Raw genomic sequence first — 13,541 nt, 5'->3', positions numbered from 1 at the left:
GGTGGTGATGGTGGTGGTGGTGGTGGTGGTGGTGGTGGTGGTAGTGGTGATGGTGGTGGTGATGGTGTGATGGTAGTGGTGATGGTGGTGGTGATAGTAGTGGTGGTGGTAGTGATGGTGGTGGTGGTAGTAGTGGTGGTGGTAGTTGGTGGTGGTGGTGATAGTAGTGGTGGTGGTAGTGATGGTGGTGGTGGTGGTGGTGATGGTGATAGTAGTGGTGGTGGTGGTGATGGTAGTGGTGGTGGTGATGGTAGTGGTGGTGGTGGTGAGGTGGTGGTGGTGGTGGTGGTGATGACATTCGGTTTGATTTGAAATGTTCAAAGTTTTTTTAACTTACTTATTTAACTTATCTATTTGGCTGACACTTTAACCCAAAGTGAGTTATATGTGATATCAAAGGTACATAGTTGTGGATCTGACATCACTATTACTTAAACAACTGACAAACCACTAGTAGCTGGACAGCATCACTGACCGCCGCTGTGACTCGCTGGCTGACCTGGCTGACCATGCGCTGAACTCGTTGGCTGTACATCACTGTTGGCCAGGCTGGGCCTGGCAGACAGGCTGACCATGGCTGGACGTTGTCATGACAAGACCGGTGTGGCTCAGTTGGGACCAGCTGATTCAGCTGGGTCTGGGCAGGCCATGCGCTGGCTGGCATCGCTGGACAGATCATGGGCACAGACACTGGAACCGCGTGGCTGGGCCACTCGCTGACCATGGTACTGGGCTCAGATGCCTTGCCTCATTCAGGCCATCTGTTGACCGCAACAGCTGGCAGACTCGTGCTGCCACCTCACTAACCACCACTGCTAACCACCGCCACTAACGACTCATGCTACCACCTCCACTAACCACCTCTGCTAACCACTGCTGCTAATGACTCATGCTACCACCGCCACTAACCACCACTGCTAACCACCGCCACTAACGACTCATGCTACCACCTCCACTAACCACCACTGCTAACCACCGCCACTAACGACTCATGCTACCACCGCCACTAACCACCACTGCTAACCACCGCCACTAACGACTCATGCTACCACCTCCACTAACCACCACTGCTAACCACTGCTGCTAACCACCGCCACTAACGACTCATGCTACCACCTCCACTAACCACCACTGCTAACCACATACTAACGACTCATGCTACCACCGCCACTAACCACCACTGCTAACCACACGCCACTAACGACTCATGCTACCACCGCCACTAACCACCACTGCTAACCACCGCCACTAGCGACTCGTACTACCACCTCCACTAACCACCACTGCTAACCACTGCCACTAACGACTCATGCTACCACCGCCACTAACCACCACTGCTAACCACCGCCACTAACGACTCATGCTACCACCTCCACTAACCACCACTGCTAACCACTGCTGCTAACGACTCATGCTACCACCGCCACTAACCACCACTGCTAACCACCGCCACTAACGACTCATGCTACCACCTCCACTAACCACCGCCGGCACCGGTTTTGATGTAAATGAAAATGGTATGAAAACACTCAATGCAGATGATGAAGATGATGCTGAGGAGATGAAGATGATGCTGAGGGAGGAGATTGGAGGATCTCAAAGCTGGTAGCGGTGCTGATGATGGTTCCCATGGCGACAGTGATGGTAATGACAATGATGACGGTTCTCATCATGACAGTGATGGTAATGACAATGATGAGGAAGACGACGATGATGATGATGATGATGATGATGATGATGATTAAGATTCTGAAGCAATGAAGATTCCCAGAAAGATTCCAGTGATGCCATAATCCATATAACAAACCTAAATTAAAATATAAAATACGATATGTTAAATATGCACTGTTCATATAAAAAACCTAAATTAAAATATAAAATACGATATGTTAAATATGCACTGTTCATATAACAAACCTAAATTAAAATATAAAATATGTAAGTTAAATATGCACTGTTCATATAACAAACCTAAATTAAAATATAAAATACAATATAATAACTATGCACATAATGCATATAACAAACCTAAATATATAAAAACACATACAATATAAAATACGATATGTTATATTATGATAAATATGCACTATTTGTGCAACAATAAAGTATCAAAATACACTTGTGAGAGGGATTAAACCTGCAGGCTTTTAAAGAGTAAAATATGCACTGAGCCCGCTGCAGGAGAGTCTGGGGGGAGGGGGCAGCTGCAGGAGCGTCTGGGCAGATGGGGCAGCTGCAGGAGCGTCTGGGCAGAGGGGGCAGCTGCAGGAGCGTCTGGGCAGAGGGGGCAGCTGCAGGAGCGTCTGATTGGGGCAGCTGCAGGAGCGTCTGGGGGGGCAGCTGCAGGAGCGTCTGGGGAGGGGCAGCTGCAGGACGTCTGGGCAGAGGGGCAGCTGCAGGACGTCTGGGCAGAGGGGCAGCTGCAGGGCGTCTGGGCAGAGGGGCAGCTGCAGGAGCGTCTGGGGGGGCAGCTGCAGGAGCGTCTGGGGGGAGGGGGCAGCTGCAGGAGAGTCTGGGGGGAGGGGACAGCTGGTCTCACCTTCAGCTGGTTGAACTTGAGCAGGTCACTGTCACAGCTGAAAGAGGAGAGGAGGCGCCTCTGGTCCGCACGGAGGTCCGAGGCTGAGCGCAGAGAGAGCTGAGGCTGGACACACACACACACACACACACACATGAACACACACACACACACATGAACACACACACACATTTTATGTCTCTCATTGAATGTTTAGTATACCTTAAATACATGTAGTGAAATCTAATTGTCATCTCCTTACTCTGACCCTTGTGTTTTCGGAAACTCCTATGTTAGAATGTTTAGTTAAATTAACCCTTGTGTCAGCGAATTGTGGGTAACCCTCAGGATGGGGGGTCATAAACATTTCTTATCTTTGTCAAAACACCAGATGGTTAAGTGGGGTTGTAAACATTTCTTATCTCTGTTAAAATACCAGATGGTTAAGTGATTAATGGAGGGTGACAACTTGTGATTTTCCATGGGTGTGGGGTAAGGTATAAGAGTTGGCTTCACCCACAGATGGGTGGGCTTGTTACTTTGACATTTCATGTGGGTAACATTCTCCCGGCGTCGTGAATAAAGCTGCAGTCTCACACCAGTTGTCTTGGATTAATTTTGACCACAACACACACACACATGAACACACACACATGAACACACACCCACACACACACACACACATGAACACACACACACATGAACACACACACACATGAACACACACACACACACACACACATGAACACACACACACACATGAACACACACACATGAACACACAAACACATGAACACACACACACACACACACGTGAACACACACACACATGAACACACACACACACACACACATAAACACACACACACATGAACATAAACACACACACATGAACATACACACACACACATGAACACACACACACACACACACACATGAACATACACACACACACACAAACACATGAACACACACACACACACACATAAACATACACATGAACACACACACACACACAGACACACACACACACACACACATGAACATACACACACACATAAACACACACACACACACACACATGAACACACAAACACACACATAAACATACACATGAACACACACACACATGAACACACACACACACACACACACACACACATGAACATACACATAAACACACACACACACATAAACGCACACACACACACACACACACACATAAACATACACATGAACACACACACACAAACACATGCACACAAACACAGTTTGGGCTGAAATTACGTGTCTGTATTGTATTTTATTGTATTTTGATTTATAAAATATTTAGTTGTGTTTTATTCTACTCTATTGTCTGTAGTCTCCTCCACTCTAATCTATTTTATACTCTGTGTCGTCCAGATCTCACCTGTGTGTCCTCAGGTGGTCGAGCTGAGTCACTGTGTGTGCTGGTCAGGTAGCGCTGCTTATCACCGCTGCTGATGACGTAATAACCCTCGCTGCGTGCACTTCCTGTCAAATGATGACGCATCGCAGTCTCCCACATCCTGCTCTTCCCAAGCGCGATGTCAGTTGGTAAAGCAGCGTTAAGGGATGAGTACAGAGTGTCACAGCACACAGCGACCAACGCTAACTAAGCGACCAACGCTAACTAAGCAGCGTTAAAGGAATTATCCGGAGTAAAATGCACCTTAGATCAATTTACGGATGATTGGGAGTACATACGTTGAGTTGACATCAAAATCATGTCATTCGGATGTGTTTTGAGAAAGTTCGATTTTACCGTTTTCAGTCAAAACTCTTTAGCCTGGAAGTGACCAGGCATGTAATTTCGCGCTACAAAGAAACAACATTACACTTACGTGGTAGTGAGTGGGGTCCTAAAGCCAAACAGTATCCGAGGTCTTTATGTGGTCGGATAGAGAGTCCAGAATGAATTTCATCAAGCCAGTACCTTTCTGGAAATGTTGCTGCTGCAGCTCCCATCTTTAGGGAAAGTCTGTGAGTCGATTGTCACGTCATGACGTTCAAAATTCAACCTGTTAGTAAGCTAGGGTTTGCTGTTGCATACAACTTCATTTCAATTTCAAAGAAATACTGGACTATGTTTTTTTTTAAAAGCGGTGAGGTGGCGAACACCAGGCGTGTTACTCCACACACTTTCGACAATCGACTCCTGTGGACTTTCCCTAAAGATGGAATTAATTAATGAATTAATGAACTCATACATCAATTAATGAATGATGATAATGAATGAACTCATATACACATCAATTAATGAATGATGATAATTAATGAACTCATATACACATCAGTTAATGAATGATGATAATGAATGCAGTCCTAGGTGCTGTGTTTTCATGGAATACAACAATCATACATCAACTATTAATTTCATCTACACTACATCCCGTTGTTTAATTGAGTGAATGTAAACATGACGTTGACTGAAGGATATCAGGATGTGGCACCCATGTGACCGAGCTGAGCCAATCACAGCCCAGACGCAGGAGCTTCATGCTCTCATAGCTGCGTTTGAGGTGTCCGATCTCCTGGTCATCCACTCCTGACCTCCACACGGCGTGGAGAGCGCTCCTCTCCTCGCGGTGCGACCGCCGGCAGAGCCGCAACCGGGAGGGTGACCGGTCCCCGCGCCGCCGGCGCCGCTTAATGTGACCGCGTCCGGCTCTGTGGCGAGGGTACAGCCGCACAAGCCCCACGCTCTCCAGCTCCTCCAGGGTGGGTCGGTTCTCTAGGTGAGGCCGGTTCTCAAGGCAAGGCCGGTTCTCAAGGCGAGGCTGGTTCTTTAGGCGAGGCCGGTTCTCAAGGCGAGGCTGGTTCTTTAAGCGAGGCCGGTTCTCAAGGCGAGCCTGGTTCTCTAGGCGAGGCTGGTTCTTTAGGTGAGGTCGGTTCTTTAGGCGAGGCCGGTTCTCAAGGCGAGCCTGGTTCTCTAGGCGAGGCTGGTTCTTTAGGTGAGGCTCTGTCTTTAGGGCGCAGGCCGGTTCTCGGGCTGCAGGCTGGTTCTTGCAGGCAGTTCTCCGGCTCCCTGGTTCTTTAAGCTGACAGTTCTCAGCCTGGTTCTTTCAGGGCCCGAGGAAACCTGGTTCTCTAAGGTTCTTTGAGTGAGTCGGTTCTTTAGGGCCAGTTCTCAAAGGACCTGGTTCTCCCGAGCTGGTTCTTTAAATTGAGATTCTTTAAGCGGAAGGCGGTTCTCAAGCGAGCTGGTTCTTTAAGCAGGTTCTGGTGGTTCTTTAGGTGAGGTGGTTCTTCCCCCTTAGGCGTTCTCGGCGGCCGATTTCTCCTGAGGCTGGTTCTTTAGGCTGGAGTTTTTTAGGTTCTCAAAGGGCTGGTTCTTTAGGGTGAGGCTGGTTCTCTAGGTGAAGCTGGTTCTCTAGGTGAAAGCTGGTTCTCAGGCTAGGCTGGTTCTCAAAGCCCGAGAGGCTGGTTCTCCTGCCAGTTCTTTAGGTGAGGTCGGTTCTTTAGGTGAGGTCGGTTCTCTAGGTGAGGCTGGTTCTCTAGGTGAAGCTGGTTCTCAAGGCAAAGCTGGTTCTCAAGGCGAGGCCGGTTCTCCAGTTCTCCAGACGTCAGGCAAGTCTCGGTGCTGAGCAGAGGCAGCAGCCCACACTCTGGTCCATTTTGTTCCTCCCTGCTCTCCGTAGTCCTCCACTTCAGCATGGTCCTCGAGGTGTTCTTGCACCTCAGCCTCCTCCTGTGCGTCCTCCAGGTTCCCCTGGCCCCCACCACCTCCTCCATGTCCACCTCCTCCCTGCCCAACGTCCTGTCCCTGGCTCCACCTCCCCACGGAGGGCTTGTGCGGGGAGTGCAACGCCTTAGCGCCCGCTGGATGGCAGGACCCATGGCAGGCCAGGGGAGGCGGGGAACCCCAGGCCTGATTGGCTCGCTGGCCAGGTGGTCCCCATGCCAGGGCTCTCTGAGGTGCATCCGGTACTCGGAGAACTCGAAGGCGGACGCTGGGTGCGGGAGGGAGCCGGGGCTCTCTGCCCAGGGTCGGGGGCGGCCCCTCGCGGGGTGGGGGGGGAGGGAGGCAGGGCAAACTGCGAGTCCCTGGTCTGGAGTCAGGGCTGCGCTGGGTCTCCTGGACCTCTGCACCGAGCTGGAGTAATTACCCGGCGTCCGAGGGATGTCCTCGTACAGGGGGTAGGAGGAGGGCAGGGGGGTGGGGACGGGGTAGGAGGGGGAGCCCCCGAGGCCTGTCGGGGAGGGGGGAGGGGGCAGGGGGTTGGAGAGGGGGTAGGAGGGGGAGCCCCCGAGGCCTGTCGGGGAGGGGGGAGGGGGCAGGAGTAGTGGTGTGGCGGGGGGGGGAAGAGGAGATCGCCGGCAGCACCCTCCGCTGTGTCCAGCCTGGCCAGAGGTGTGGGGCTCTCACGCTCCTCCAGAGCAGCAGGGGGCGACAGCTGCAGGTCTGAGGCATCGCTGTCGCTGACTGAGCCCGTGGGGGTCGGAGGCCTTAAGGTCCCACAGTCCTCCAGCGTCTCCAAAGTGACAGCGTCCAGCTCGGACCCTGTGTCCAGATCCTCTGCATTACGTTATTAGAACAGATCACAACATGAGAGGTAAACAAACAATAACAATAACAAACATCACACACACAATGCATGGAGCTGCACTGTGTCACTTTAGTGTGTCGTGCAAGAAACATGACTCTTTTTTAGAATCATGACTCTTTTTGAGACGTTAGTGTGTCGTGCAGGAATCATGACTCTTTTTTAGAATCATGACTCTTTTTGAGACTTTAGTGTGTCGTGCAGGAATCATGACTCTTTTTTAGAATCATGACTCTTTTTGAGACTTTGCACTGTGTGCTCCTTTAGCTTCACTTTTCAATGGGCAAAGCAGACTTAGTGGAAACCTGCATGTTGAAAAATGACACAGCACCTAGTATGCTGATACCTGATGTCTGTGATGTCTGTGGTAAATATTAAGTATTTTATTGTGTTGCCATGTATAATGTACATATAGGCAAAGCAAGGGGTCTAAGTAGCATTAGGTGTGTTCTGACCTGATACCTCTCCATATGACCTGATTAGGTGTGTTCTGACCTGATACCTCTCCATATGACCTGATTAGCTGTGTTCTGACCTTACACCTCTCCATATGACCTGATTAGGTGTGTCCATATGACCTGATTAGGTGTGTTCTGACCTGACACCTCTCCATATGACCTGATTAGGTGTGTTCTGACCTGACACCTCTCCATATGACCTGATTAGGTGTGTCCATATGACCTGATTAGGTGTGTTCTGACCTGACACCTCTCCATATGACCTGATTAGCTGTGTTCTGACCTTACACCTCTCCATATGACCTGATTAGCTGTGTTCTGACCTTACACCTCTCCATATGACCTGATTAGGTGTGTCCATATGACCTGATTAGGGGTGTCCATATGACCATATGACCTGATTAGGTGTGTCCATATGACCTGATTAGGTGTGTTCTGACCTGACACCTCTCCATATGACCTGATTAGGTGTGTCCATATGACCTGATTAGATGTGTTCTGACCTGACACCTCTCCATATGACCTGATTAGGTGTGTCCATATGACCTGATTAGATGTATTCTGAACTGACACCTCTCCATATGACCTGATTAGGTGTGTCCATATGACCTGATTAGATGTGTTCTGACCTGACACCTCTCCATATGACGGGGAGAGCGGACAGGTGAGCTCCCCAGGTGAGAGACACAGGGCGGGGTCTGGTATGGCCACTCCCTCTAGACACGCCCTCAGCTGCAGGTGATCTTCATCCAGGTGATCCTCATCCAGTCTGATGTCCTCACATGCTGCAGCATAGGAAGGAATACCAGATATCAGGGCATATCAGATATCAGGGCAGATCAGGGCATATCAGATATCAGGGCATATCAGATATCAGGGCAGATCAGGGCATATCAGATATCAGGGCATATCAGATATCAGGGCATATCAGATCAGGGCACATCAGATATCAGGGCACATCAGATATCAGGGCACATCAGGGCATATCAGATATCAGGGCATATCAGTGCATATCAGGAGGTCTCACAAACACAACACGACATAGACCTTTCAGTTTGTTATAGTTTATACTGTATACAGTTTATACTGATTCTGTCATCAACACTCAATGCATAAAACATAAAGTCATTCATAGTTATTTCATTATTCCAACTGCAGCGCTGTGGGACAAAACATCCCATTTCATCTGCGTTGCTGCTATTACATTTGATTTCTATTTGGACCAATTATAATGGAGTGGACAAAACATCCCATTTCATCACTCACTACAGTGGTCACTCACTAATGGGCATTTTAAAGGTGATGTGGTCACTCACTACAGTGGGCATTTTACAGGCCATTTAAGATAGAGAAGGTAAATATACACTGGAATATTTCTGTAAGGGCCTTTTACATATAGATAAACATTGATAATAACATTTATATGCCTGTTGATGGTGAAAATAAGCACTTTATTTCAACGTAGCATGTTCGCCCCATAGGATTACATTGTAAAGTCATCTGACGTTGGTGTCCAACATGTTGCCCATGATTTGAGCTGACCTCTCCATATACGGCCCTGTCGAGTATGTGACCAGAGCGCCCTCTCCTGGCAGATAATATGATTAAAAGATATTACTGTACAGTATGATTACTCTGTGAATAGTATTCCAATCGATTGCTCACATCCCTCTCTAAATTATCAGTGGCAAACAAAAGACCAGATCAGAGGTCAGGCGACCATGACCCAGAGGTCAACAGAGGTCAGGCGACCATGACCCAGAGGTCAGGAAACCATGACCCAGAGGTTATCAGGAGGTCAGGAAACCATGACCCAGAGGTCAACAGAGGTCAGGGCGACCATGATCCAGAGGTTATCAGAGGTCAGGCGACCATGACCCAGAGGTCAACAGAGGTCAGGCGACCATGACCCAGAGGTCAACAGAGGTCAGGCGACCATGACCCAGAGGTCAACAGAGGTCAGGCGACCATGACCCAGACCCAGAGAGGTCAGGGCGACCATGACCCAGAGGGTCAACAGAGGTCAGGCTTACCATGACCCAGAGAGCGGAGCAGAGACGCCACTCACCCAGCAAGGCCTGTTCCAGGACGCCACGCTAACTAACCCATTAAGGCCTGTTCCAGGCCGCTCACTCACCCAGTAAGGCCTGTTCCAGACGGCCACTCACCTAGTAAGGCCTGTTCCAGGCGCTGTTCCAGGCGGCCACTCACCCAGTAAGGCCTGGTTCCAGGCGGCTAACTCACCCAGTAAGGCCTGTTCCAGACGCCACGCCTCCTGGCAGATAATATGATTAAAAGATAGTACTGTACAGTATGATTACTCTGTGAATAGTATTCCAACCGGGATTGCTCACATCCCTCTCTAAATTATCAGTGGCAAACAAAAGACCAGATCAGAGGTCAGGCGACCATGACCCAGAGGTCAACAGAGGTCAGGCGACCATGACCCAGAGGTCAGGAAACCATGACCCAGAGGTTATCAGAGGTCAGGAAACCATGACCCAGAGGTCAACAGAGGTCAGGCGACCATGATCCAGAGGTTATCAGAGGTCAGGCGACCATGACCCAGAGGTCAACAGAGGTCAGGCGACCATGACCCAGAGGTCAGGCGACCATGACCCAGAGGTCAACAGAGGTCAGGCGACCATGACCCAGAGGTCAACAGAGGTCAGGCGACCATGACCCAGACCCAGAGGTCAGGCGACCATGACCCAGAGGTCAACAGAGGTCAGGCGACCATGACCCAGAGAGCGGAGCAGAGACGCTCACTCACCCAGTAAGGCCTGTTCCAGACGCTACGCTAACTAACCCATTAAGGCCTGTTCCAGACGCTCACTCACCCAGTAAGGCCTGTTCCAGACGCTCACTCACCTAGTAAGGCCTGTTCCAGACGCTGTTCCAGACGCTCACTCACCCAGTAAGGCCTGTTCCAGACGCTAACTCACCCAGTAAGGCCTGTTCCAGACGCTACGCTCTCCTGGCAGATAATATGATTAAAAGATATTACTGTACAGTATGATTACTCTGTGAATAGTATTCCAATCGATTGCTCACATCCCTCTCTAAATTATCAGTGGCAAACAAAAGACCAGATCAGAGGTCAGGCGACCATGACCCAGAGGTCAACAGAGGTCAGGCGACCATGACCCAGAGGTCAGGAAACCATGACCCAGAGGTTATCAGAGGTCAGGAAACCATGACCCAGAGGTCAACAGAGGTCAGGCGACCATGATCCAGAGGTTATCAGAGGTCAGGCGACCATGACCCAGAGGTCAACAGAGGTCAGGCGACCATGACCCAGAGGTCAACAGAGGTCAGGCGACCATGACCCAGACCCAGAGGTCAGGCGACCATGACCCAGAGGTCAACAGAGGTCAGGCGACCATGACCCAGAGAGCGGAGCAGAGACGCTCACTCACCCAGTAAGGCCTGTTCCAGACGCTACGCTAACTAACCCATTAAGGCCTGTTCCAGACGCTCACTCACCCAGTAAGGCCTGTTCCAGACGCTCACTCACCTAGTAAGGCCTGTTCCAGACGCTGTTCCAGACGCTCACTCACCCAGTAAGGCCTGTTCCAGACGCTAACTCACCCAGTAAGGCCTGTTCCAGACGCTACGCTCTCCTGGCAGATAATATGATTAAAAGATAGTACTGTACAGTATGATTACTCTGTGAATAGTATTCCAATCGATTGCTCACATCCCTCTCTAAATTATCAGTGGCAAACAAAAGACCAGATCAGAGGTCAGGCGACCATGACCCAGAGGTCAACAGAGGTCAGGCGACCATGACCCAGAGGTCAGGAAACCATGACCCAGAGGTTATCAGAGGTCAGTAAAACCATGACCCAGAGGTCAACAGAGTGTCAGGGCGCACCATGATCCAGAGGTTATCAGAGGTCAGGGCACACCATGACCCAGAGGTCAACAGAGGTCAGGGCTACCATGACCCAGAGGTCAGGGCTTACCATGACCCAGAGGTCAACAGAGGTCAGGGCTTACCATGACCCAGAGGTCAACAGAGGTCAGACCACCATGACCCCAGACCCAGAGGTCAGGCGACCATGACCCAGAGGTCAACAGAGGTCAGGCGACCATGACCCAGAGAGCGGAGCAGAGACGCTCACTCACCCAGTAAGGCCTGTTCCAGACGCTACGCTAACTAACCCATTAAGGCCTGTTCCAGACGCTCACTCACCCAGTAAGGCCTGTTCCAGACGCTCACTCACCTAGTAAGGCCTGTTCCAGACGCTGTTCCAGACGCTCACTCACCCAGTAAGGCCTGTTCCAGACGCTAACTCACCCAGTAAGGCCTGTTCTAGGACGCCACGCTCTCCCTGGCAGATAATATGATTAAAGATATTACTGTACAGTATGATTACTCTGTGAATAGTATTCCAATCGATTGCTCACATCCCCTCTCTAAATTATCAGTGGCAAAACAAAGACCAGATCAGAGGTCAGGCTTACCCATGACCCAGAGGTCAACAGAGGTCAGGCGACCATGACCCAGAGGTCAGGAAACCATGACCCAGAGGTTATCAGAGGTCAGGAAACCATGACCCAGAGGTCAGCAGAGGTCAGGCGCACCATGATCCAGAGGTTATCAGAGGTCAGGGCGACCATGACCCAGGAGGTCAACAGAGGTCAGGGCTTACCATGACCCAGAGGTCAACAGAGGTCAGGGCCACCATGACCCAGAGGTCAACAGAGGTCGAAGGCGACCATGACCCAGACCCAGAGGTCAGGCTTACCACATGACCCAGAGGTCAACAGGAGGGTGGGCGACCATGACCCAGAGAGCGGAGCAGAGGCGCTCACTCACCCAGTAAGGCCTGTTCAGAGACGCCACGCTAACTAACCCATTAAGGCCTGTTCCAGACGGCCACTCATCACCCAGTAAGGCCTGTTCCAGACGCCACTCACCTAGTAAGGCCTGTTCCAGACGCTGTTCCAGACGCTCACTCACCCAGTAAGGCCTGTTCCAGACGCTGTTCCAGACGCTCACTCACCCAGTAAGGCCTGTTCCAGACGCTAACTCACCCAGTAAGGCCTGTTCCAGACGCCACGCCACTCACACAGTAAGGCCTGTTCCAGACGCCACGCCTCCACTCCACCAAGGCCTGTTCCAGACGCTAACTCACTCCAGTAAGGCCTGTTCCAGACACTCACGCCACTCACCCAGTAAGGGCTGTGTTCAGACGCCACGCCACTCACCCAAGTAAGGCCTGTTCCAGACGCTAACTCACCCAGTAAGGCCTGTTCCAGACGCTCACTCACCCAGTAAGGCCTGTTCCAGACGCTGTTCCAGACGCTCACTCACCCAGTAAGGCCTGTTCCAGACGCTACGCTAACTCACCCAGTAAGGCCTGTTCCAGACGCTCACTCACCCAGTAAGGCCTGTTCCAGATGCTACGCTCACTCACCCAGTAAGGCCTGTTCCAGACGCTACGCTAACTCACCCAGTAAGGCCTGTTCCAGACGCTTACTCACCCAGTAAGGCCTGTTCCAGACGCTGTTCCAGACGCTCACTCACCCAGTAAGGCCTGTTCCAGACACTCACTCACCCAGTAAGGCCTGTTCCAGACGCTACGCTAACTCACCCAGTAAGACCTGTTCCAGACGCTCACTCACCCAGTAAGGCCTGTTCCAGACGCTGTTCCAGACGCTCACTCACCCAGTAAGGCCTGTTCCAGACGCTCACTCACCCAGTAAGGCCTGTTTCAGACGCTAACTCACCCAGTAAGTCACTCACCCAGTAAGGCCTGTTCCAGACGCTAACTCACCCAGTAAGGCCTGTTCCAGACGCCACTCACCCAGTAAGGCCTGTTCCAGACGCTGTTCCAGACGCTCACTCACCCAGTAAGGCCTGTTCCAGACGCCACTCACCCCCAGGCCTGTTCCAGACGCTGTTCCAGACGCTCACTCACCCAGTAAGGCCTGTTCCAGACACTCACTCACCCAGTAAGGCCTGTTCCAGACGCTAACTCACCC

At 51.0% G+C, this 13,541-nt stretch overlaps 2 protein-coding genes across 2 annotated transcripts in view; both read right to left on the bottom strand.

The window, feature by feature from the left end:
• Positions 1-1,274: 1,274 nt before the first annotated feature.
• On the bottom strand, positions 1,275-5,526 carry LOC125295322 (histone-lysine N-methyltransferase SETD1B-A-like; the record flags this gene model as incomplete). The annotated part of the gene is made up of 4 exons (XM_048244590.1): positions 1,275-1,807; positions 2,543-2,647; positions 3,933-4,099; positions 4,983-5,526. Coding segments are annotated over 4 exons (882 nt in total), but the record flags the coding sequence as incomplete, so codon positions are not given.
• A 424-nt stretch (positions 5,527-5,950) lies between these two features.
• LOC125295321 (histone-lysine N-methyltransferase SETD1B-like) overlaps positions 5,951-13,541 on the bottom strand; it is a 33,445-nt gene continuing 25,854 nt past the window's right edge. Inside the window, exons 17-19 of the mRNA XM_048244589.1 lie at positions 8,177-8,332; positions 6,834-7,061; positions 5,951-6,768 (exon numbers count right to left, since the gene is read on the bottom strand). Of these exons, the coding sequence (XP_048100546.1) occupies positions 5,951-6,768; positions 6,834-7,061; positions 8,177-8,332 (1,202 nt within the window). The remainder of the gene's footprint in view (positions 6,769-6,833; positions 7,062-8,176; positions 8,333-13,541) is intronic.

Source organism: Alosa alosa, chromosome 5 (genome assembly GCF_017589495.1).
Source record: "Alosa alosa isolate M-15738 ecotype Scorff River chromosome 5, AALO_Geno_1.1, whole genome shotgun sequence".
Classification (NCBI taxonomy): Eukaryota; Metazoa; Chordata; class Actinopteri; order Clupeiformes; family Clupeidae; genus Alosa; species Alosa alosa.
Note: the sequence above shows the minus strand (reverse complement) of the source record. Positions and strands in the feature narration are given on the sequence as shown.